The sequence below is a fragment of the Pseudopipra pipra genome, chromosome 9, assembly GCF_036250125.1.
Source record: "Pseudopipra pipra isolate bDixPip1 chromosome 9, bDixPip1.hap1, whole genome shotgun sequence".
Lineage (NCBI taxonomy): Eukaryota > Metazoa > Chordata > Aves > Passeriformes > Pipridae > Pseudopipra > Pseudopipra pipra.
Window position 1 is genome coordinate 19,034,615 of NC_087557.1, and position 24,106 is coordinate 19,058,720.

General features: G+C 42.2%; 1 protein-coding gene across 3 annotated transcripts in view; it reads right to left on the reverse strand.

The window, feature by feature from the left end:
• Positions 1-24,106, reverse strand: part of CACHD1 (cache domain containing 1) — a 93,243-nt gene that overhangs the window by 26,682 nt on the left and 42,455 nt on the right. For all 3 annotated transcript variants that reach the window (XM_064664963.1, XM_064664964.1, XM_064664965.1), the window contains exons 4-8: positions 16,707-16,813; positions 8,021-8,147; positions 5,732-5,876; positions 3,973-4,189; positions 248-397 (exon numbers count right to left, since the gene is read on the reverse strand). In XM_064664963.1, coding sequence (XP_064521033.1) covers positions 248-397; positions 3,973-4,189; positions 5,732-5,876; positions 8,021-8,147; positions 16,707-16,813 — 746 coding nt within the window. The remainder of the gene's footprint in view (positions 1-247; positions 398-3,972; positions 4,190-5,731; positions 5,877-8,020; positions 8,148-16,706; positions 16,814-24,106) is intronic.

Consider the following 24,106-nt stretch of genomic DNA (forward strand, 5'->3'; position numbering starts at 1 on the left):
GCCACCAGACAATTCAGGCAACCATATTTTATATCCTGAGCAGCTGCACTGGGATACATAAGCATATAGTGGCACATATATATATACCAAAGTAGGAACATCTGGATTCAGCCTCTAGATTCTAAGTGCCAAAATCCATAACAAACTGCTCCCAATAAGGCCTGGGATTACATTTGAATGAGTTTCATAAACAAGCTGTGCAAGGACAGGGAATGTTCATCCACTGGAAATCACAACCATTTCTCACCATTCATAAGAGCATAAGTAAGAATCATGACTGAGTTATTGAGGAAACTGTTCTCTTCATTGATGACACGTAGAGTAGCTTTTTTATCATCTTCAGAGGAGTCTTTTGATGTAATCCCAGCTGAGAGATAAATGATGACCATGTCAGTATCTAAAAGAGAATCACAGATACAGCAGAAAGTGCATTAGGTTTTTAACTCAGGCAAGACATGTGCTAAGAGCCCTTAATCTGCTCCCAGCCACACAGTGCCAACAGCTTCATGTGTGAGAGTCACGGCGATCTACAGTGGATAAACACCCAGCAGCCTTATGAATTACAGCATTAATTATTAAACTTTCATTCTTAGCACTTACCAAACATCTGTTTGGTTTGGTGCCTTCCAGCCACCCAGGAGCACTGGGGTTTGTTTCTCCTGAGCAGACCCCACAGGCACCTTCTGGCTTAGAGTCATAGAATGGGTTGGGTTGGGAGGGGCCTTGGATGGATCATCCAGTTCCATCCCCTGCCATGGACAGGGACACCTTTCACTATCCAAGGTTGCTCCAAGCCCCATCCAACCTGGTCTTGGACACTTTCAGGGGTGGAGCAGCCACAGTTTCTCTGGGCAACCTGTGCCAGGGCCTCACCACCCTCACAGGGGAAGAATTTTTTCCCAATATCCCACCTAACCCTGCCCTCTGGCAATGGAAAGTCATTCCCCTTTGTCCTGTCCCTCCAGGCCCTTGTCTAAAGTCCCTCTCCAGCTCTCCTGGAGCCCCTTTAGGCACTGGAAGGGGCTCTAAGGTATCCCTGGAGCCTTCTCTTCTCCAGGCTGGACAGCCTGGCTGCCACCAGGCAGGAGCGTGCAAGTCCAGCTTCACAAAAGCAAAAACCCTGCAAGTTTCCTCTCCTGCCCCCTTTTCTCCTCCCACCCTGGAATCCTAAAGCCTGGAGCTGCTCACCCAGTGCCTTCCTATGGAGTAGGTTAGAGCGGAACACTTGGGAATGTGACCTGGCTCCTTGCACATGAACTGGAACACGTTTTTCAGGCTGAGGATGTTCTTGGCCAAAGTCCTGCCTCAGAGCCTTTGAACACGTCAATTCAAATCCCTGCTTACACCCCAACCTGTTTCATCACATACAGCTCAGGATTAAAAGTGGTTTGTGCATATAATTAATGGTAGGGATCATGCACCACATATAATCCAAAGCACTGGGTTAGTTGGTCATATCTCAACTTTGTTGTCTCATCTGGGTTCTTTGGTGGGTTTGCTGTGTTGGTTTTTAAATAGGTAAGAATGCTTTGACTTGCGCATTTTGTCGTCATGACTTCAAAAGAATTTCAGCCAGAACTGGATTCTGATATAAACAAGAGGTGCCGTTAATTTGGGGGAATTTCTACCTTAATTTTTTAAGGGCTATAACTAGAGAAAAAAAGCAAAGTCACGTATTAAAACAGCTTTGCCTGGAGTTTAAGGAAAATTGTTGCTGTGTTTCCTAGGTTACAACATAGATATTGGATCTGCAGTCAGGCATGATGCTGCAGTCTCAAAGCTCTGCTAGGAGGAGTAACATAAACCAGTCCTAAGTCTGCATTACGGACCAGAGTCAACTGGGCATCTTATCATTCCACAGCTGATCATCTTGTGCTATTTGATACACTGCACTTCTGAGAGCTGGAAAAGGCCCTTATATTCAGAGCACCATTATATTTATATAAATATATATATTGTATATAAAATGTAATTAAATATATATATATATGTACATATGCAACAGACACATCTCATTTACTTAAGAGTTTTCAGGGAATGCTGGCACTCGTGGCAGAGCATTTTCTCACACTTTGGGATGAGGGTTGGCTGAGCAGGACTGCAATAGGAACTGGAATAACGCAAGAAATCCAGATGTGTTCAACAGCACAATTCTCCCATCTCACACTAGTTGTTCCCTTCTAATTTTTCCAGTGTGAATTTGGGATTGAGGCTGTATCTCAACAGCTTCCCTGACACACCCACACATTGTTCTCTGGGAACAGGATGTTAGAAAATTAGCGGGCAAATGAATGATATTTTTTTCTGGGTTTATTTTTCTTTTTTAAAAAAGATGTAAAGATTATTTACCAGAAAATGAGACATGTGTTATAAACATCCTCTTCTCAAACCTATTGTGCCTCACCCTAGGAATTCTGAAACGTGCTATATGCATATTAGGTCTTCACAATCTTTCACATGTAGAGAAAACCTAAATCCAAATCATTTGCATTTAACTTTCTGTACTTGTGCCCCAGAATAATGTGTGTTTTCACTTAATGAAGAATATGCCAAAACCTTCTAATCATAATATATAAACAGTGACAAACATGGAATCATGGAATGGTTTGGGCTCAGAGAGACCTTAAGGTTCCTGTTGTGCCACTCTCTGCCATGGGCAGGGACACCTTTCATGAGACCGGGTTGCCCTGTCCAACCTGGCCTTGGACACTTCCAGGAGTGGGGCAACACTTTCAGGGATGGGGGATATATAGGAGATATGTAGATATGTAGGAGGATGCTGCAAGACTCTACAGCTGATGTTCTTGGAATAACTCCTGCTGACTAAAGCATCCTATCCCAGCCAGCTTCGGATTGTTTATTTTCTATTTGACAGAGTTGCTCCCCTTTCACCATTTTCCCAGAGGATGGTAAAATCCTACCCTTGCCAGCCCTACCCTTCAGTTAGAAGTAGTGCCCAGTGAGATAAAGGTCTCACTGTACCAATGGCCTGAAGTTCAGCATTTGGCTGAACTGTAGCAAAAACACTGTTTCACAAACAGAAAGAAAATCACATGGATTGGGAGCGCATTTCCTCATTCTTTCCAAAACACTTTAATTCCTGGACTTTTCCTCTTTCTCCTGTTCTGTACAGCATCTGGGCTGGTGTCCTCTGGGAAACTGAAGGATCTGCACTCACTGGAGCAGGCACAACACCAGGCTGTGGGATCTAAACTGACTATCCCCATGGAGATCTGGCTGCTTCCCCCACCCCACTGTGGCACTGCTAATGTTACTCAGCTCCAAGGAGCACTTGGAGCACAGAATTTGCCTTCCACAGCTTCCTGGCAAGCATATGTGGCACTCAATTCCACATCCATCTTTTCCACATCTTTCACCACATCCCCATTACAAAAAACACACAGAAAAACCCCATCTTGGGAACGGGAAGGAGAAAGCTCATAATGAGTACGCAAAGTTCACGAGGGTATTCTGTGATGAAGGAAAATTTAGCCAGGACAACTTGGTATTCCATAAAATAAACCCCATAGTTGGTATCCTCAAAAAAAACCCATTTCCCTGAGAAGAAAGGGCCACTTCCATAGGATTCCAGTTGAGCACATTATCTATAGACATACGTTCCAGCAATAATTAAATGAACCTGCAGAAGCAGGAAGTTTCCTTGAAATGACCCCTGACCCCCCAAAATACACATTTGGGAAATAATTCAGCTGTCAGACAATTCAATCCTGCATTTCCATATTTCAGTTCAAAGGAAAAGCAAGTCAGCAAGTGGCACACATGAAAAGGGAATGGCCACATTCAGCTCATGCGGATTCCAGATCAAGGAAATGCCACTTAACAAAAACACGTGCTTCCCTCCCCTTTTTATTTTAATATTCAGCACACTACACTCCTTTGGCCTCAGTCAAAGTGAGAATGTGATATTTGCAAGCCTCAGAAATAATCAGGATTGCACAACAAGGGACTTACTTCCTTGGAGTTTTGTGCCATTGTTCGTGTTCCGAATCAACTGGAAAGCCTTCTGGAATCCCACAGCGTGCTGTGTGGAGCTGTCAGATGACTTTATACTGCTAACGAAGGTGGACATCTTCCTCTTTGTCTCACTGGTGGCAGGAGACAGGAATGTCTTATAGCACTGATCCAGGGAGCAGGTCCTGACTGTGTCTGCCACGGTCAACACGGAGATCTTGAAAGAGAAGAGACTCGATGGGATTACCTTCCTTTTAGGATTCTTAAAGCACTGATATAGAGAACACAATGATAAGCCAACTGAAGAGATTCCGTGGGTTTAAAACCCAATTGTTAGGAAATAAATGCTTGAGGCATAAATCCATCAAATTTGAAAAGGATTAGACTTATGGTGGATTCAAGGAAAAGAGACTTTGCTCTTTGTTTCTCTGGCGAAGTCAGCTTGGCTCTGCTCCTACACAATAGTTAATACACTGTTCTGGGCAGGAGCCTGAGTGAGCCAGGGATAACTGAAAGGAAAGCCAGCAGAAAGCTATTTTCAGGAAAGCCTGGAGTGCCTGGAGAAAAGTGGAGTGCATAGAGAAGATGAAAAAAAAAAAAACAACCCCCTTAAGAACTTTTCACAGGCAAAGCATTTTGCTGTTTTAACATTTCAATCCAAGCAAGCCAACTCTGCCATCAGTTTTTATCCTGTAAATAATTTAAGGCATGTAGTGGTAACACTTGCATTAATATACGTATAACACACCAGTCTTATTAATTCAGTGGAATAATTCATTATAAATTATGACTGATGCAAGACAGTCCCAGAATTAAGCATTAATTATATACCTGTGTAACAGGTTTCATAACCACTGAGCTACTGACCCAGTAATCTGTGTCTTAAGTGTATTGTCTGTATGAAGGCAAACACTTTTGACACTTAAGTGCTATTAATTCTGCTGAACCATAAGCATTATTTTACAATATTAAATCCCTCAAAAAGCACAAGTTACAAGTGATTTTCCCATACTGTTAATGAGAAGACTTGAGGCCAAGATTATCATCACTTGTTCTTCAACTTGATTTGACTGAAACTCCCTTCCTACTCCAAAAAGAAAACCCAAGCAGAAAGAATGATCAAGGTCCCACCAGCAGAGAATTACTAAAAGTAAAACTAAACTGGAGACTTCTTGTGGTCCTACAGAAGCACCTGTTAGGCCCCTGGCTGTAATTTGTATTGAAAAAAAGTACAGGTGAAGTGACTTTTTCATTGCCAAGTGAGTATCTGTGGCAGAGCAAGAAATAAAATCCAGATTTCTTGGCCCTAATTATGTTCAGCTCACCCCAGTATCACAGCAGAATAAATAATTTCAATTAAAAAAAAAATACAGGTTCAGAGGTAAAATGAGTTGCTCAAAGCAATCTAGAACTTCACAAGTCATCAGGCTCAGAGCATGGTCCTCCTCACTATATCACACCACTGACCGTTACCTAAAGTCTCTGCTGAGATGAAGGAGCCTTTAAAGCTTACTCAGATACAAGATTTTGCCTTAGATCAGTGGCTTTTCACCTTTTTCCCACCCTGTGGATCCCCAAGTATTTCCCCTGCAGTAGACAGGTTTCCAGAGGTGAGCTCAAGCCTCCATCACCCATCAGAGGCAGACCACAGACACAAGGAGACCATGGACATAGAGTTAAAATCACCATTTTGGATGACAACCAAGAACTCGGAGCATGGCTGAAACCAAGGAAGATTCCTTGCCTGGAGAAGCCTCACCTTGTCATGTTCATCTATGGAGCTCAGGATGACCTGGGCAGCATCCTTGGCAATCTGGAGCTGTGTCTCTGTGACAGAGGCCCCGTGGTCCACGATGACAACGATGTGCTTGGACTGAGGGCGGACAGTCGAGACATAGACGGGCCTGAGGGAGAACACAATCCAACCACTGTCATCAGACACCTTGCCATTTCCACTAAAGTGAAAACAGTCAAGAATTTTAAAAAAAACCCAAAGAACAATGAAGAAACAATGAATTAGAACAGGAATTTTTGCCTTTATGAAAACTTCTATGGGGAAACCAACTGAGAACATGAACACACAGAAATGGCCCTCGCTCTCACCCTCCTTCTGATTTCTTCCTGATTTTTTAATCTAAATGAGGTCCATCTCCCTTTGTCACAGCAAGTGCTTTCAGCCAGGAATAAGCAATTTTGCTGAAGCAGCAGCAGTGTTTGGGATCACTGTTTGCAGCAGTTCACATCAAGTTTTGAATTAAGCTTTGACAAGGAAGAAAAGCCTCCTGATAAATCCCGGGTGCTGGGAACTTCACTCACACGTGAAAGTAAGTACAATAGTGGGTATGTGCTGGTTCCATGACAAGTAAAAACCTGTGCAACTGTGAGGAGTTCATTAGCCCAGGGTGTTTGGTTTGTTGTAACAAGGGAATGCCTCTGGCCAAGGAAGGGGTTTCTCCTGGTACCCTGGAATGACTCTTACATAGGCCATGCTCCACAGCCCCTTGGATCTGCCCAGTTTTACACCCCATGGCCAATGTGAGTTAACACTGGAGAGGGCTCTTGGTGCTGCCACGTGTCTGTGCTAACATCAAAACCCATGTTTTCAGGGAAGTGGTGCTCAGATCCAGTTCAATATTGAGAGATGTGTGAAAGCGTTCGCAAGCTCTCATGCCAAGCTTCCAACCGGGAATAAATTAGGAAGATCCTCAGCACGGAGGAAGGATTCACAAAGAAAGATGAGCCTCTTTCCTCTTTAGTCCAGACTCAAAACTTGTTACAGTCAAGTGCGAGTTTGGGGATCTAAATTTTATTATATCAAAGGCAGCCACAGAAATCTTATTAGGAGGTAAGGAAATGCAAAAGACTTTAGACAAGGCACTGCTACAAACAAGTGGCACAAATCAGTTCTTAACTGTAAAACAGCCTGCAGCTCTACACTGTATTCATACCTAGAACTGAAACAGGGCCTTTGATCTTCAAAGCAGTGGAGCATTAACTAATTAATTCACCCCAACTACCCTCTGAAGTAAATATTACCAAAAAGATATCCCTTATTTAGCTATGGAAAAACTACAACCCACACTAAGTGACTTGGGTAAAATGGTTTTAGTGTCTAAATTCTGACCAAGACTGGGGCACCTCCATTCTCACATCAAAGGATTGCACATTTCCAAGGCCACAGAAAACCTGATCAAGCTCAGACACTTTGAGCTTTGATGGCACATAAAAATACCATCTGTAAACATTTGACTGCTCAACCCTGACATGTAACCAAAATTCTCCTTAGTCTCTGTGCACTCCTGGTATGGAAATGTCCCTGGATGTCCTGATTCTTCCTCTGCACAGACTGATTAACTAGTACAATTGGCTAATGTGTGACCAGAGATACTAAAACCACCTCACCTTCTCAGAAGATTCCTGCCTTGAGCCTTTATCAGTCCCATGGTACTGACAGTAAAAACTAGGGAAAAATACTGCACCTCAACTGCTTGGCATCCTGTGTACAGAACAGAAGTATTCCCCCAAGCAGGAAAACCCTGCCATCCTTTTTTTGACATTTTTTTAGTAGAAAAAGGAAGTTTCCAATATTGCTGCTTCCCTGCTATCCATGATGTGCCACCTGAGCCTGGGGTGGAGACTGGAAAAATGCTCCTTTCCTGTCTCTCATCCTTCTACCCCCCTCCCCAAAGCGATGCACCTGCCAAATCAGCAGAATACATGTTCGCTACTTTATTATCAGGGGTCAAGTATGAGTCAAATATAAGTCAAATTTTCCCTACAGGCTGACCTACATTTTCCAAGTCACTGCTATTTACAGCTTATTTGATTTGGGAGAGGTGAGGAACCTGTAATTTTATTTTACTTCAAAGCTTCTTAGAAGTGAAAACTTGTGCTTTAAAAAACAAACCTAAGAAAACCCAAGGGACTCCATTAGAAGTTACTCATGAATGTTGTCAACTTGGCAAAGCACAATGCTGGAATAAAATCAGTGCCTGAGGAATCCAATTTGAGTGCTTTTCCCAGGAAATTGGAAGGAGACAGACCGTACCTGCTGCGGTGTTCGTAATTGCCTTTGCACCGGAACTTGTGGGCTGGGAAAACAGTGAAAATCCCTTCTTCTGAGCTGAAATACTGCCATTTAATTCCTGGGTTAGACTTCAGGTTATCTGCAAGAACTGGAGGTTGGAGAGGAAAAATTAAAAACTAAGTAGAGTGACAAAGGCAAAACTTGAAGGTATTGTTATTGTTATTCCTGGCCTCTCTTGTATGTGCTTGGAAAAGGATAATCAGGATCACAACGTGGAATAAAAGTTGCTCTACTTGAGGACTGATAAAGCTTCACATCCAATTTGCAAACAGTTGAAGGCTTTTGGAAACTAAACACTGGATTTGACAGATTTTGCTTAATATGTGATGACAGTTCCTGAATCTCTGCAGTTTAACTGTGTTCCAAGAAGGCCAACGCAAGGAAGGAAGAGATTAAGGCCATTATACATAATATGTGTAAACACCTACATCTACATGTAATGATAAATACATTGTCAATATAGTTTCCCTGAAAACCCCCCTGCCCTAATGTTAAAAAAATCATGTGTTCTTTATACTGAAATAGCTCCAAAACATAACCCAACCTGTTGACATTATATATTCTGAGTTCTGTTTGAAAACGTCTACATGGACACTTAGCAAAAATGTTCCCAAGTTGTGCAGTCAAGTAGAAACCAAGCTCAGAATACAATCACAGGGTGGAGATCTCAAACACTCCTATTGTTTATAGGCCACGTTCATTACCTTTAAAATGTGCTTTCTTATTAAAATAATCTCTGAGGAAGCACCAATTAACACAATCAATAGAAGAAATTTAAAAAATACATATTACTAATATGACAAAACTGACTGGATTAGTAAAAACACAAAACACCATCAAACCCAACAACAAAATAAGGCACCTACCCCAGGGCCAAGACCACGTGCACTAAGAACTTAAAAAGATAATAATTAATACACCAAATGAGGCCAACAGAGTGTTCAGATACTGCAAAAATCCCGAGCACTTGCAGCCCAGATGGGGTCAGTCACATTTGAATCACTTGAGGCAGAGGTGGCAGAAAATTCCAGAATGGTTTGGGTTGGGAAGGACCATAAAGACCATCTTGTTCCACTCCCCTGCCATTTTCAGGGAATAAATCCCATGGGCACTGGGATTTCTGCCTCATAATGCGATGGGAATGTCCCAGCTGCCACCTGGAGCATGGACCTTGTCTGCTCTCCCTGCCAGTCTGGAGACATGAAGGGATTGGTGTTCTTCCCATGGGATCACCAGTGATACTAGGTTTGCTGAGTCCCTTAAAACAAAAGGAAAAACACATCCAGGAGAGAGGGAATGGGAAGTCATTAGCATGGGAGGTACAAACCCTCTCCCACCACGGCAGTAACAGGATTATATTCCACTCAGGGCAAAATACCATCTCTGCTTGCAGCAAAATGAAAATAAAGCCTAAATGTTTGAATTTTTTAGTTTTAAGCTAACAGTTAAAGTGGATCATCATCCCATCAGCTTCAAATGCATTAAAAAAAAATATTTCCTTGCCACTTCTCCTCTCATGTTCTTTGATTACAGAACTAGAGAACTGGCAGAGGGGGGCTCTGATTTCCAGCGCTTCACCTTTTGCTGAGCATTCCCCTTGGGACTTAAACTGAAAATAGGCCAGTTTCATCTCCTGGATCTCTTGCATTATCAAATATGCCAATATTTGGGTTGGAAATGACTGCAGGGCACATTTCAAACCTTAGCCAGACACTCTACAACAAAATATCCACACTGAGTACAGTCTCAGTTCAACACCCCCAACAGTTTAGCACTTACTCAGGTTTCCCAGACTGGCTGTGGCCACGATGTTCTCACCACATTCAGCTCAGGGGAATTACTCTGGAAAAACCACTGTCTTGGGGTTTCCCCACTCCTCTTTGCCACAGTAATTTTGTATTCCCACAGTGCCTACAAGTCCCAGTGGAAGTCCTGGGCTGGGACTGTAGGGTTCTGTGCAAAAATGCAGCTTCACTTGAGCGTGGCTTTGAAGAATTTTGTGCCTTGATGGACCAAGGACTAGCAGAGATTCCTCTCCACGTTCCCCCCCTAAAAGCGCTCATCCTGTTTTCATCTGAACTGCTGGTTCACAGGATGGCAATGCCTTGCAGGCAGGAGGGCCATGAGACTATAAACCATTTAAATTCTCCTTTTTATGTCCAGTCACCAGGATTTCATAGTTCTAGAGGTGAAGTCTGGCAGTTGTTTTTGTATAAAGAGGCTGAATTTCTGGCATTTAAGTTTTTGTTATGAGTTACAGAACTTGAAAAATGTATTTTCAAATCTGACACGTGAACACTCACGCCTGGATGAAATAACTTGTCCAGTGGAATTTTACCAACAGTATTAAAATAAAGGAGTTTATAATTTAAGAGGTTTAATTTTTTTAATCCTTGCTATATTAAGATAAACTTGTCATTCCCACAAGGCCACAACCTGTATTATTTCCCCACGACAGTATCTGGATTTAAAAGTGTTCATTTTCCCCATAAAACAACTGGATTTGAAACTCAAACTCTTTATAGCCTCAGTGCCTCTCTCTGCTGTTCTACCTTTTCACACAGTTCTGCTCGTATTTCCTTCACTGAGTATGTTAGTTCAGTAACACCCTCCCCAGAGACCACCAATTTTATCCTAACTCTGCTTGTTTTTCTCTTTTTTCTCTTTTTCCTATGAGCACAGCAGATAAGCCATGGCTGAAAAACCTTTAGTTCTCATCTTAACTCAAAGAGTAATTTTATTTTTCATTTTCTGGTCAGGTTCATTTGTGCAAGTATGATAAGGTACCCACCTCCCTATTCTAATCCAAAGTACATCTTGGGCCCCCAACACAGGAAAGATGTGGACACATTGGAACAAGTCCAGAGGAGGTCATAGAGATGCTCCAAGGGCTGGAGCCCCTCTGCTCTGGAGACAAGCTGGGAGAGCTGAGGGTGTTCACCTGGAGAAGAGAAGGCTCCAGGGGGACCTTAGAGCCCCTTCCAGTGCCTAAAGGGGCTCCAAGAGAGCTGGAGAGGGACTTTGGACAAGGGCCTGCAGGGACAGGACAAGGGGGAATGGCTTCCCACTGCCAGAGGGCAGGGTTAGGTGGGATACTGGGAAGGAATTCTTGGCTGTGAGGGTGGTGAGGCCCTGGTACAGGTTGCCCAGAGAAGCTGTGGCTGCCCCATCCCTGGAAGTGTCCAAGGCCAGGTTGGACAGGGCTTGGAGCAACCTGGGCTAGTGGAAAGTGTCCCTGTCCATGGCAGGGGGTGGAATGAGATGAGTTTTAAGGTCCCTCCCAACGTAAACCTGTCTGGGATTCTGTGGTTATGACTCTGTGATTTTGTATTACTGAGCACATACGATCATTTTGCTTTTCTAAAGTGAAGCATCACCACTAAATAAAGACCCAGCCTTGACCTCACACCACCTGGAGGAACCCAAGAGTCTCAGCATTATAAACACAGAAATCTTAATGGAATTCCTCAGTTCTGGATACAGACTGCCCATAAGCTGGCATTGCCAAGTCACTCAGAAACCTCTGTCCCCTCCACTTCCAATGCAGCACTATCTGACCCCAAATCCTACTGCAGACTTGAAAAGTTGGAAAGTATTAACATGACAGCAGTTGAAAAGATCATTCTCTCTAATTATAAATATCTCACAAGGCGAAAAGGACTTTTAGGAAGAAAGCTCTGTGTGATAGAGTTTATAAAACTTCAAAGGGAATGCGATATGATAACACTTAGCACTTCTAGATACCACTTTACATCTTCAAAGCACAGTCAAATCATTAACTAATTAATCTTCAAAGAACAGCACAAACAGTCAGGGGAAAAAAAAAAAGGGAACTACTGAACATAATTGCTCATTATAAAAGAGTTTCTTAGAGCCCTCCTCTTCAGCATTACATTTGATGAGCTGCTGACCCCACGGTTCTCATCCCACAAAAAACAGGAAAGTTTAATTGTCCATTCTCCTCTGACAAGTATCTCCATTAGAAACCATCATCATGAAGATACTTCAGTGCTCCCCAGAAACAACAGTTTATTGTACAAGTAAAAACATTCTCTAACTCTCCAGACCTACAAATCTCATCCAGGATTTTCCGAGTCAAACCTTATTCCAGCTCATATGTTTTCACCAGGAATAAAAGCTCTGCAGCTCAAACACAATTAACATTCTGCTGATGGCATGAGCTAGGACAGAGCCCAGCTCAATTCTTAGGAGCTCTGAAGGGAAAAGTAATAAAAAAACCTTTCATTTTAAGGAATGAGACCAGATTCCTTGATTAAAAGGGTTTGGAAGAGGGGTATTAACTCCTCTGCTCAAATACCTCCCAGCTATTTTAACTCACCCAAAATCAGTTTAAAGTACAGCAATATAAGGAACATGACCAAGGCTTTGCTTGTTCTGGAGTCAATGATCCCTGTGGATCCCTTCCATCTCTGGGAATTTTATGATTCTAAGATTTTAAATGATCAACACCTCAAATAAAACACAGACAAAATTTATTGGGCAACTTGGTGCCATCTCTGCATATTGCTGGGGAGGAGCACTCTGCTGAAGCTGCCTGGCTTGGAACAGACCTATCAGCACTCTTAAGGATGAGAAGGAGAAAGATTTACTGGTTTCTTGTTCATTCAAAAAGAAAAAAACTCCAAAGGAATCTGATAACATAATGCACTGGGGCTCTGGGTAAGATTTTGTCCCTTAATAAATAAAGGACTATTCATCCCAGATCTCTTTAACTAACCAAAGCCTGTGATTCCATCTGAAGAATAAAGACTTTCCCCTTATCTACTTTGTTGTAATGGCTAAAAGTAATCCGAATGCAGAACTTAAACCGAGATAAAACCTTTCTGAGACATTAAAAAAAAGCTACCTAATATAAAGAAAAAACAGTGTTAAAAGCATTTTTTAAAGGTTGAAAAGAGATATCTACTTCTTCCTTCTCCATCCCTTCCCTAAAATTAATCCAAGTCACAGAATATTCTGAGCTGGAAGAGACCCACAAGTGTTTATTTTCTTTTTATTATAATAAATACAACAGTGCTGCAAAAAAAAATGATCTTGGAAAGTTTCATAAACTCCACTCACCCTTCTTAACACAGTGTTCAGACTAGAATTGGGGGTTGCTGTCCTCACCAAGGGCTCTCCCAGGCTCTGCTCCTGTGGCTTGCCCAGAGTCTGCGGTGCAAATTCCATTCCCTTCCAACACCTACAACTTCACCACTCTGCTCCCACTTTCTTACAGTGAGCACAGGCTGAGCCAAGATTAACATTTCAAGAATTGAGGTGGAGGTTGAGCAGAGCAAGGTTTAAATTTATGTTTTGCCCAGAGCTTTTTAGAGGCTGGATTATTTAAACTGCAAAACTTGTGTGGGAAGAGAGAGAGACTCCTGGGAATTTTTTCTTTCCCGTTAAGAATGAAGTGATCAACTCATTCAGGAAGTAAGAATGAAGTGATCAACTCATTCAGGAAGACAGCCTGGATGATGGGCAGGCCAGGCTGGTTTGGAAACTGTAAGAAAGCTAGAGAAGAGCTCCTGTTTCTGGGCTGGAGGAGCAGAAGGATTTCAAACCCCTTCTTTAGGAGATGATGCATGTGGGGTCCTCCCCACCACGCTGCATCCAGTGGGAAGGACTGTATGATATCATTTTGGGGAAGTTGTGGCTTCCCATCCTGCCTCTAAGTCAAAACAAGCAAAGCAAGGCAGGAGAAAAAATACACAATAAAAACACCCAGATGTGCCACAACTCTTGGGCTTTTTAGAGCATAAAAATATTCCTCACCAGCTCTGCATGCAGACACTTTAAAGAGAAGAAAGAAAAATATGGGATTAGAGGAACTTCTTTCCTGTTTATTGTAATTTTCTTTCACAGGTTGTTTTAGTTTAATGTGCGTATGTCGATAGATTTATTGAGAAACAGGTCCTGTGCAGACCCAGGGCTCTGCCCCAAGTGGACCCTGAAAGGTAAGTGGTTCCACAGAACTGGGGCACTGATGAATTAAGATAAAATTAAGAGTTTCAAGAGATAGATGACACTAAGTAAGTACTTTTGAAAGCATTTCTAACTTAGCAACATCTCCCCAGCTGTGAGGATGCTGCTGCACTGACAGCACTCCATCCTTCTAACCAAAATTGCTCCCCCATCTGTTTATATCCACAGTGTGCCCCAAACCAACTGTTATCTCAGACCAAGAATTCCTTTGGGAAGAGACTGATTTTTTGGCACAGCAGGTCCTGGCCCATGGCTACATAAGCAAGAGCTACAGATACAATCAACAAAATATCCTTGACCCACAAAACAAACACTGAACCTCACTTCCCGAAACCTTCCCACATCCAGTTCATCCCAAACCCCAAATATTTCTGCAGTCACACAGGGACAGTGCTCCGGATATGGGCAATGTCCAGCTCCACACCAGCTTCATTCTGCTTGACTCTCCTGGCAGCAGCTGCCTCTGAAGCCACACCAGTCCCTGCTCTGGGACAGGCTGGTGGAGCTCACATGGTTGAGATGTTCTCAACAGAGGACCAGGGAAGGGAAGGTGGGAACTGTCATCAACCACAGCGGTGCTGTGGTAGTGTCCACAGCCAGGCTGGACAGGGCTTAGAGCAACCTGGGCTAGTGGAAGGTGTCCCTGTCCATGGCAAGGGGTGGAATCAGCTTTAGGATCCCTCCCAACCCAAACCAGTCTGTGACTCTGTGATGATCTCACGGACTTTCAAACACCTTCAATAAGGAGATGAGGCCTAAGGGTATTGTACCTCACCTACAGAAAACTTCACTTCTCATTTCACTGAATGTGTACCCAGGATCAACTTTGGTTTCTCAAAAAACCCTGTTTCCATCTCATTTTTCTGCATCAATCCACTCCTTCCATCCCAGGCATTTTCTCACTAATATAAATCTCCCTCCAGGGCTGTGTTTCTGTAACAGTAAAGCTGGAGGAGAGTCTGCTGTCAATAAATCCTGAAGCACTTCCCTGTTCTTACTCTCCCTCCAATTCCCTCTTCTCTTCTGTTGCCCTTTCCTGCCAATGCCATTTTTTGAAGCTTCTCCTTTCATCAGGAAGCTTTCAAGCCAGAGGCAAGGGAAGAGGAGGCACTTGAGTCTCACTGTAGAGCCAGGACAGCAAGAAACTTAAATACATACTCTATTTATGTAAGAATTCAAACCAGAAATGTAAAAAATGGTTACAGGAAACTATGACTTATTTGTTTTTCACCACTCAAAAATAAGAAATATTTCTTGAATATTTTTTTTACATCCATCTCCTGCAGTAGAAAAAGATTTTTATTTAATAAAAAACATTAAGTGATTCATTCAATGCTTTGCTTTTACAACAGTGCCTGTAAACTTGCTTTCAGATATTATTTTGATTAATCACTGCATGGGATTTTATACATTATTTTAATAAGTTGTTTGGGTTTGTTTTTTTAATTAAGAGATGGGTAAAACAAAGCCCAGCAAATCAGAGGGAGTGAACAAAGACTGCCTGTCTTTAGGGTGGAAAACACCACACAAATCATGGGGATGAGATGCATGTCAGGAAATCAGCCTGGCCAGCACCTGCATCCAAGATGTGGAATTCAGTGGGTGGGATGGAAAAGAATCTGTTCATTTTGCTTTTGGTTTTTACTTCTTTTTACATTTCATTAAAAATCCAAAAAGCAAAGCTATAAGAAGGGACACAGTAAGGGAGGTTATAAAATTTTGGGGTTTTTTCACCCAATTTGTTGCAAAATATGTAAATGCTCTGTGCTTGGTGAGGGTGGAATGGCAGCTCTGCCACTTCATCAGTCAAGTTTATTCCAAAAGACGCATGAAAATTAAAATAAAATAAAAACATCCCAAGTCTGCATTACTTCCCCCCCAACAATTAACAGACAAAACCTCCCAAAATTAAATCCACAACCAAAGTCTATTAGTGTTCTCTAATTTACAGCCCTTAGGCACCATAAAAAGTTGAAAAGTAAGATGAAAAAGCTGGACAAAAGTATGACTAAAACCAACTCAAATCCCTGTATTAATCCAGGCTGATTAAGATGCAAAAAAAGCAAACCTTGCTGCACCAGAGGACCAAAGGCTGAATTTTTCAGGGATAAGTCATAGGTATTTTGAGTCTAAGCATATTTCTAGCTCTGTAAATGTGTCAAGAAACACCCTGACAAGACAAAGAAAGGAAATATTTTAAGATGTCCCTGTATTTTGTAGTTTTTGCATATCACTGCAAATGCAGCCTCACATTAGCTGAACTCAGCTAAGAAGATCAGAGAAACTTCCTGGCATGGCCCCTCCAGCAGCTGACACTGCTGATGCCAAAGCAGACAGGCCTAGGAAGGAAAAATGCCTTGGAAAAAAAAAGAAGGAAGAACTAAAATGTGCATAAACCACAACAAAATTATCCATGGTGGGCTGGAATCAAATCTTCATGACATTTCTATCAAGTACTCAGACTAAGGGCATTACTTGAGGTATCATCTTTCAATCATGAAATCTCAAATTAAGAGCAGGGTGACAGTTTGAAGGGGAAATAAAAGCTTGTTGCTATGGCAATCAATGCAAATTCTCTGTGCCAAGGAAATGTTCAAGTCTAATGGAAAAAAACACCCCCTTACAACAGAAGGAAAAAAACCCAAAGTCTCCTACTTACCAGAATTTAAGTCCCGTCCAGGGTTGAAGGCTCTGCTGTTGACAGTGGTTGAAAGTCTGTCACAGCTGATGGTCCTGGAAACGTTGGTGTTGAAATTTCCATCAAATCTGAAAAGACAACAACAGGATTACCAACTGAACTCTAGCTATTAAACCTACACAGTATTTACAAAGGAAGCATTTATTTTTAATATTTTAATGAAAATAAGTACTTCAGAAACTCCAGCATTATGTATATTTTAAGGGTCCAGGAAAAACTGTGGCAGCCCCATTCCCGGAAGAGTTCAAGGCCAGGCTGGAGCAACCTGGTCTAGTGGAAGGTGTCCTTGCCCATGGCAGGGTGAGGAATGAGATTAAGGTCCCTCCCAACCCAAACCAGTCTGGGATTCTACAGAACAATTTTAAACCTGTTTTCTGTACAAAAACTTGAGGATTTACATTCCAAACAGCAGAAGGAATTTTACAGTCTGAAGTTTTGTTTTGGTTAAATAATTCAATACATTCATAACTCTAATGCAAAAAGTATTCTAGTGCATAGTTTTAACAAGAAAACTATAAAATATCATTAAACCAATGCCTTAAAAAATTTAAATAAAAAGGGTTATTTATAACTGGGAAAACTTCTAAAGCTTACAAGGACTTAAATGCAGTTTTGTGTCATTTACATAGGCAAATTTTATTTGATAACATTTCTGTGACCTTGAATATTCTGATGACATTAGACAGTGTGATTACTCTTGTACTTCAAAAAACCTATTTATTTGTAACCAAAGAATTTTTCTGCCATTTTTTCTGTTCCTATGAAATGACAACAAATTGAAGTCTGCATAACATCCTGTTCTGGACAAAGAGTTCTAACCAGCCTTTGTGGTGTGAAAGCTGATAATAAACAAGTCTTGGAGAGAAAATGGGCAGAGTAGGGGTTTGTTCAATACCATCAAGACAAAACCAGTGAGTTCCAACTACTTCAACCAATATGGTGCCTGGTAAGGATGGGAAGACACTGATTATCTGGTTCTGCCCTTAGAGTGGTTGTTGTAAGGGCTGGTTTGTAGTCACAGACAATAAAACGATTCACTTCTAAATCGTCCCCTTGAAACAACAATTAGCAGGAACAAACCCCACAGACAGATGGAACTGGTTACCACAAGGAAATTTCAAGTTGTAACCACATGAAGAGAGTCTTCTTAAGCAAACTAAACCTCTCCTAATTCAAAAGACTTTCTTTCAGCCCAATTCAGAATCATTTCGTTCTGCAGGGACGTGGCTGAGCAGCCCCACACCAGCTCGGCCTCGTGTCAAGCAACGAGCCTTGAGGAAATGTTTGTCATGCAACAGACATGGACAATATATAAATAAATGAAAGGAACTGGCAAAGCTGAACCCACCCAATGGCACACACAGAGATGTCCATACAGGGAAGGGCAGCACAGAGGAGATAACAAGCTGAGAACCCTGAAGAAACATCCCCTTTGGAGTAGGACAATCAAAGAATCACAGAATAGTTTGGGTTGGAAAGGACTTCTTTAAAGCTCATCTTGTTCCACCCCCCGCCACAGGCAGGGACACCTTCCACTAGACCAGGTTGCTCCAAGCCCCGTCCAACCTGGCCTTGGACACTTCCAGGGATGGGGCAGCCACAGCTTCTCTGGGCAACCTGTGCCAGGGCCTCCCCACCCTCACAGGGAACAACTTCTTAATATCCCATCTAACCCTGCCCTCCTTCGGCTTAAAGCCATTCCTCTTTGTCCTGCATGCTCTTCTAAATAGTCCCTTTTCATCTTCTGCATTATCCTGGCTCTTCACAGCAAGGAAGAGAGAGTGAGAAACAGACCCTCCTGACCAGCACCCCCTCTCCCAGGATGTGAGATCAGGAATGATCCTCTGTCAGACACCAAAAGCAGCCAAACTGTGATGCCTTTGAGCTCTGCACGGGCCCATCACTCCACTGGGAACTGCTTGTTGACATTATTGGCACCTGCTCCCTGAGAGCTCTCCCAAGTCCTCTCCATCGAGGAAAAGCCTCGACATTTTGCAGGAAGGCAGTGCTCAGAGCCAGGCTATGGCTTTTCCCATCCCCATTAAAATGCAACCACTTCAAAAAAATCGCAGCTCTTACCAAGCGAGCAAAACTGCTGATGTTTTGTTGGCTAAAGAATCTCCAGCCTGAGATTGATTGATAATGGATGGGTTTCACAAAAAGCGTGTTTATCTTGGGGCAAAACCAAAAAACCTGTGAATTAAACATCTCCATGCTAAAGAAATATTTCTAAGCAACACTAAAGAACAAACTCTGAGGGAAAAATAATGACTTTTCAGGATGTAAGCAAATTGTCCCAGTGCTCCCATCAAAATCCATTAGCAATGGCAACACGATACCTTGTTAGCAACTAACATTATTCATGTCTCAGAGCATGGGCAGTAAATACTGGGGTTGAATTCAAAATCATCAGGTTTGACTCTGCCATGCCTTCTAGGAAGGCAAAAATAAAGTTATCACCCCCAACTTCCCTTCCATTGGAGCTCCTGCAGCCCCAAACCCCTCACCACAGGCCAAGAGGATCAGAGTTTTAGGTATAAACCCCCCATTTACATTGCATTTCTTCATTGGAGCATTTTAATGCAAAAATCAACAAAGTCCTCAGCTTTTCTCATAAGCAAGTTTTGTGTTACCCCTCAGGAAGATGAAGACATGGATGCCTAAATAATCTGCAGCAGAGTTGGGAAAAGGGAGCAGAAAATTATTGCAGCACATCTCATTCCTCCTTCTTGTTACAGCACACGAGTAGCAAAAGGAAATACAGTTAATGAGAAAGTGGTATAAATAAAATATGAAGAATTGTTTTAAGCCACATAAATTAAAGACTAGCCCTCAGACAGACCTGTCATCCAAGAGCAAGGGCTGCTCCAGACTGAGCTAAGGTGGGATATCTACTTCAAACTTCTTTTCAGGTGCAGTTTGCCTTAAAATTGACTTTTTGCACCTTGCAATGAAGTGTATTTTTAAATTGCCACTGGACCTTGAGAGGAGATCAGTTCCCATCACAAGTGCACATCCTTAGAAAAACAAGACCAGGAACTGGGCAGAGGCAGCGCTGTGGCAAGCTTACATTGTAATATTTGCCATCATTTTAATTACACTGGAGAATTTTCCATGTTTTTCTTTTGGGTGCTTCTAAGTTGTTTTAATTCAGAATAATATATTTGAGCATCTTCCCCATTAAATTCACAATTAAAACTAAAGCCCCAGCACTGCCAAGTTGCACTTACAGCAAATGTTTATAGTTTTGGCTGTAACTACCGATTTTACCTTTACAACATATTCATACCTTGCACATTTTCCACACTAATTTCAAACCATAGAAACCTTCCCATCACTAGCTTTGGAAGAAGTTAAAAAGCCCATAAATTTATGTATTTTAATATTTGAAGAAAAGCATTGCTCAGCACCCTTTCTCTGCTCAGAGACAATTTTTACCAGTGTCTTCCCTCATTTTTCACCTGTCTCTCTTAATTTTTACCACTGTCTGCCTAAATTTTTATCACTGTCTCCCTAAACTTTTACCAGCGTCTCCCTTAATTTTTACCAGTGTTTCCCTAAATTTCTGCCAGTGTCTTCCCTCATTTTTACCAATGTCTCTGTAATTTTTTACCAGTGTCTTCCCTCATTTTTCACCAGTGTCTCCCTAAATTTTACCAGCGTCCACCACTTTTGCAAGGAGCACGACTACAAGGTGGACGAAAATAGCGATGGCTGACCAAGGTCTTCTCTGAGATTTGGCCCAAAGTGTTCTAGGTGACAACACCACATCCAACACTTGGGAACTCCAGAATCTTCCCAATGAAAACACAACAAACCCTTGCATTTATATATAATTTCGTACTTATTTAAACCCAAGCAGAAGACATTGGCTGAAATTCACTTCCAAGCCAGGCCTGCTCACCCCATCCCCCTTTCCCTGCCTCTCTCCAAGCCCTTCCTTCTGGATTCGCTTTAATGAAGACCCGATCGAAGGCGCATCCCGAGGGAGCAAACAGAGCTGCGACTCCCACTTTGATCTCTTCCCCATGGAGAACCCGCTCCCTGCCTGGCTCGCAAGATGTTCATGTGATTGACGTTGGCTCTGATGTACAAACTGCTTTGAACTTCACACACTCAATTCCCATCAGGCCGCGCTCATTTTTATTCTCCTTCAACAGGATTTACGGGCAGGAGATCAGCAAGTGGAGGAGATAAAATAAATTTGCAGGGGCTTTGAATCTCACATCAAACCAGGGCTCGAGTGAGCTCCAATTGGATTGTGCTCGGCCTGAATTTACACTGTAAATCAGCCTCTTTTGTACAGTTTCAGTTTAGCGAGCTGTGCATAAAAATGGCACTTGAGCAGCTGCTGAGGGGTTCACGTTGTTTTAACACTCATTTCTTTCCCCCCTTTCCCTTTTCCCTTTAAGCTGCCATCAGTATGCAAATGAAATTATGTAAGTTGGTTCAAAATTCAGCAGTTCCTTTGAAATCCACAACTAGGCCTGTTTGCTTGATTGCAGGGTAAGATTTTACCTCCTATTTTACATAAATACTTCAATATATGGTCCCCACTGCATCTAAACAGAATGCTGGAAAACAATGTTTTTATTAATAAATTGGGCAAAAAAGCTACTGATGGTTCAGTTAACCAATTTCTTCTGGCAAGGCATTAAAGTTGCTTCAATTATTTCAACTATTCTTGAAAAACTCCAAACATTCTTGCTCTCAGGAGTAAATAAAGTGTATTATTGGAAGAAGGATTCAACCCAGTAACAGAAACTATTCCGAAACCCACCTTTTCATGAGGCTTTTGGCTACATTAGAAGTAAAGCAACAGTCCAGAAGAGCAATTTCCTAAATACCTGCTGCAGTTTATGGACAAATCAAGGTCCTGCCAAGACTATGTACACTCCCTACATCTTCTACTGCAGCCTGATACTCTGCAAGAACAGCAAATACATCTTAAATTTCATTCAGAGTGGCCCACCCACTTCTCCTTTGGAAGTGCAGCTCTTCAGATATTGCAGCAACAGAAGGAACTGAATGGGATTCCCGTTATCTCCCACTTAACTGCTCGGGAGAGGAAAGATAAACACAGAAAGAGCTGTGATAAAATTGAACTGCATTAGCAAATATTTAACCATCTGTTTAAAAAAAAAAAAAAAAAGAAAGAAAATACCAGACCACTTTTGAAGGCAGTATCACAGTCAGGGAGTAAATGATTTTCAAATATAGGTTTGTAAACTCACTTATTCAAACAGCCCTATTAATGTTTGCAATGCAACACTGCCAAGGAGCCTGTTTTACCAACAAACATTTCTCTATTCCATTTCCTTTCAGAAATTTAGATAAATGCATTCCCTGAGCTCTTATCAGCATAGTTAAATAAAAGCAAAAATAGATTTCCAGCTGCCTTGAAACGTGGATATTTAGAGCAAGAGCAGGAACACTGATGATGCCAATGAGACTCTAAATAGATGGGTTTGGAGACCTGTGACAACTTCCCATAAAAAACCAGCAGTGAAATTCATTTCTGTCCTTCAGGGTAGAAGCAAAGAGTACAGAGGATGTTTCCACCAGTACAAAGGTGTATCCATGTCCAGTGTGGAGGTACAGCTTTATTTGCCCCCTCTCACAGCAGTGACAACACAGGGGGTGGCTTTCCAGAGCTGCCACTCTGTCCTTCTCTCCCTGTTCAAATCCAAGTCGAAGGCAACTTAAGCAAACTGGATTTCCTGCCTTCTCTCACCAAGGACACCACGGACATGAAATGCTGAAGCCCATCAGAGCAATGTGTCTCAAAACTGGGCAGGAGAGGAGAAGGATCGAGGCTGGGTTAGGGAAAATGTTTTGTCTTCCTTTAAAGCATTGTCTGTTTTTTTGTTGGAAAAGCTGCATAGGCAGTTCTATGTTTCCTTACAAATGCATCTGATTAATAACTTAAATCCTCTTTTTTTTGGGGGAAGGCAATTTCACTGCAGCCATGCAGGGCTTTGCTATGCTGAGAAACCACTGGTTTGTCCTGTACGGTCCCAGTTCTGTAAAGGGCATATGTGCAACTGTATCTTCACAGGTACTTATGATGCAAACACAACTTGGACTTACCTGGCAAACTGGAACTATAACCTGCTACTTCTGGAAGCCTCCTAAAAGAGCCAGTTAGCACCAATCACAGATTTTCCTAAATAAGGCATTTTGTGTAACAGGTAGATGACTCAAACATTACCCACGTGTCAGACTTACCCTTTGTGTGGAAAGAGTTTTATTTTATTTCTTCTGCAAATGTTTGATATACAACACCCATTTATCTACTTGTTGTCATCCAGGCCAACACCATATTTAAGAATAAAGCTACTTCAGCTGTCACTCACATGTCAGACCATGCAAAGCTAATGCTTCCAAACTTGTTTCCCAAAACTCATTTCTTAAATCCTTATGTAGACACTTCTCACAACTGACATGTATCCCATAAGTTCCCACTGCAGGTGCAGGGAAGCTGCAGGTGCTCAGGACCTCTGATAAATAAACACTCTTTATTCTTTTCCCTGCCCTCTTGCTGACACTCTGTCACAGCCCCATCTGCACATTAGCCCATCTCAGTTCCAAGATTTCCTGAATACCTACTAAGGGCTTTTAGGCATGAAAACCAGGAGACACCATCTTGTGCACAAAGGTATTTATCCTCTTAAGGAGGAAGACACTTTAATTAAAACATTGTCTTGTAAATGACCACCCAATTCAATCATGATAGGGAATGTCTGGAGACAGCATGAAATCCGTTTCTCATGGCTCCTTCAGCAGCCTTTGTTACTGAGGAGACACAGAGCCTTATTTTTCCAGCAGAGATTTCTTGGAGGATTAGAAGATGCATGTCACTTGACATCCATTTTCCTTATCTTCCATCAGTTTTGCTAAGAGCCTGGAGCACTTGATCCATATTAAGTCTGGCTGGCTGGAGCAGTGCCTCCTCCCAACTGCTCTGAGCACTTCCCTGGGAAAAGGAGCCAGGCTCCAACCTGGACACAAATATAGCCCAGATGCTTTGGCAGGTACCAGATCTCTGAACCAACCACTCTGAGATGTCTCAAAGCTCTGCTCTCCCTCCACGTCACCATGGTTTGCCACTCCCAAACCTTGATTAAGTAGAACTGAAAATGCAAACTGATACATCTGAAGAAAGGATCAGCAAAATCTAGAGAGGAACACACAGTCCCTGCTCTGTTGACCTCCCCTGCACATGTACTTAGGCGTGTGATTAATTTTCCTTTACCCAAGCACATATTCAGACTCTTTGGTAAACCAGATGAGCATAATTGTATGATTAAATGTTTGTGGAATTACGGCCTAGGGAATAGTCCCTTGCCAAAACCACTCAA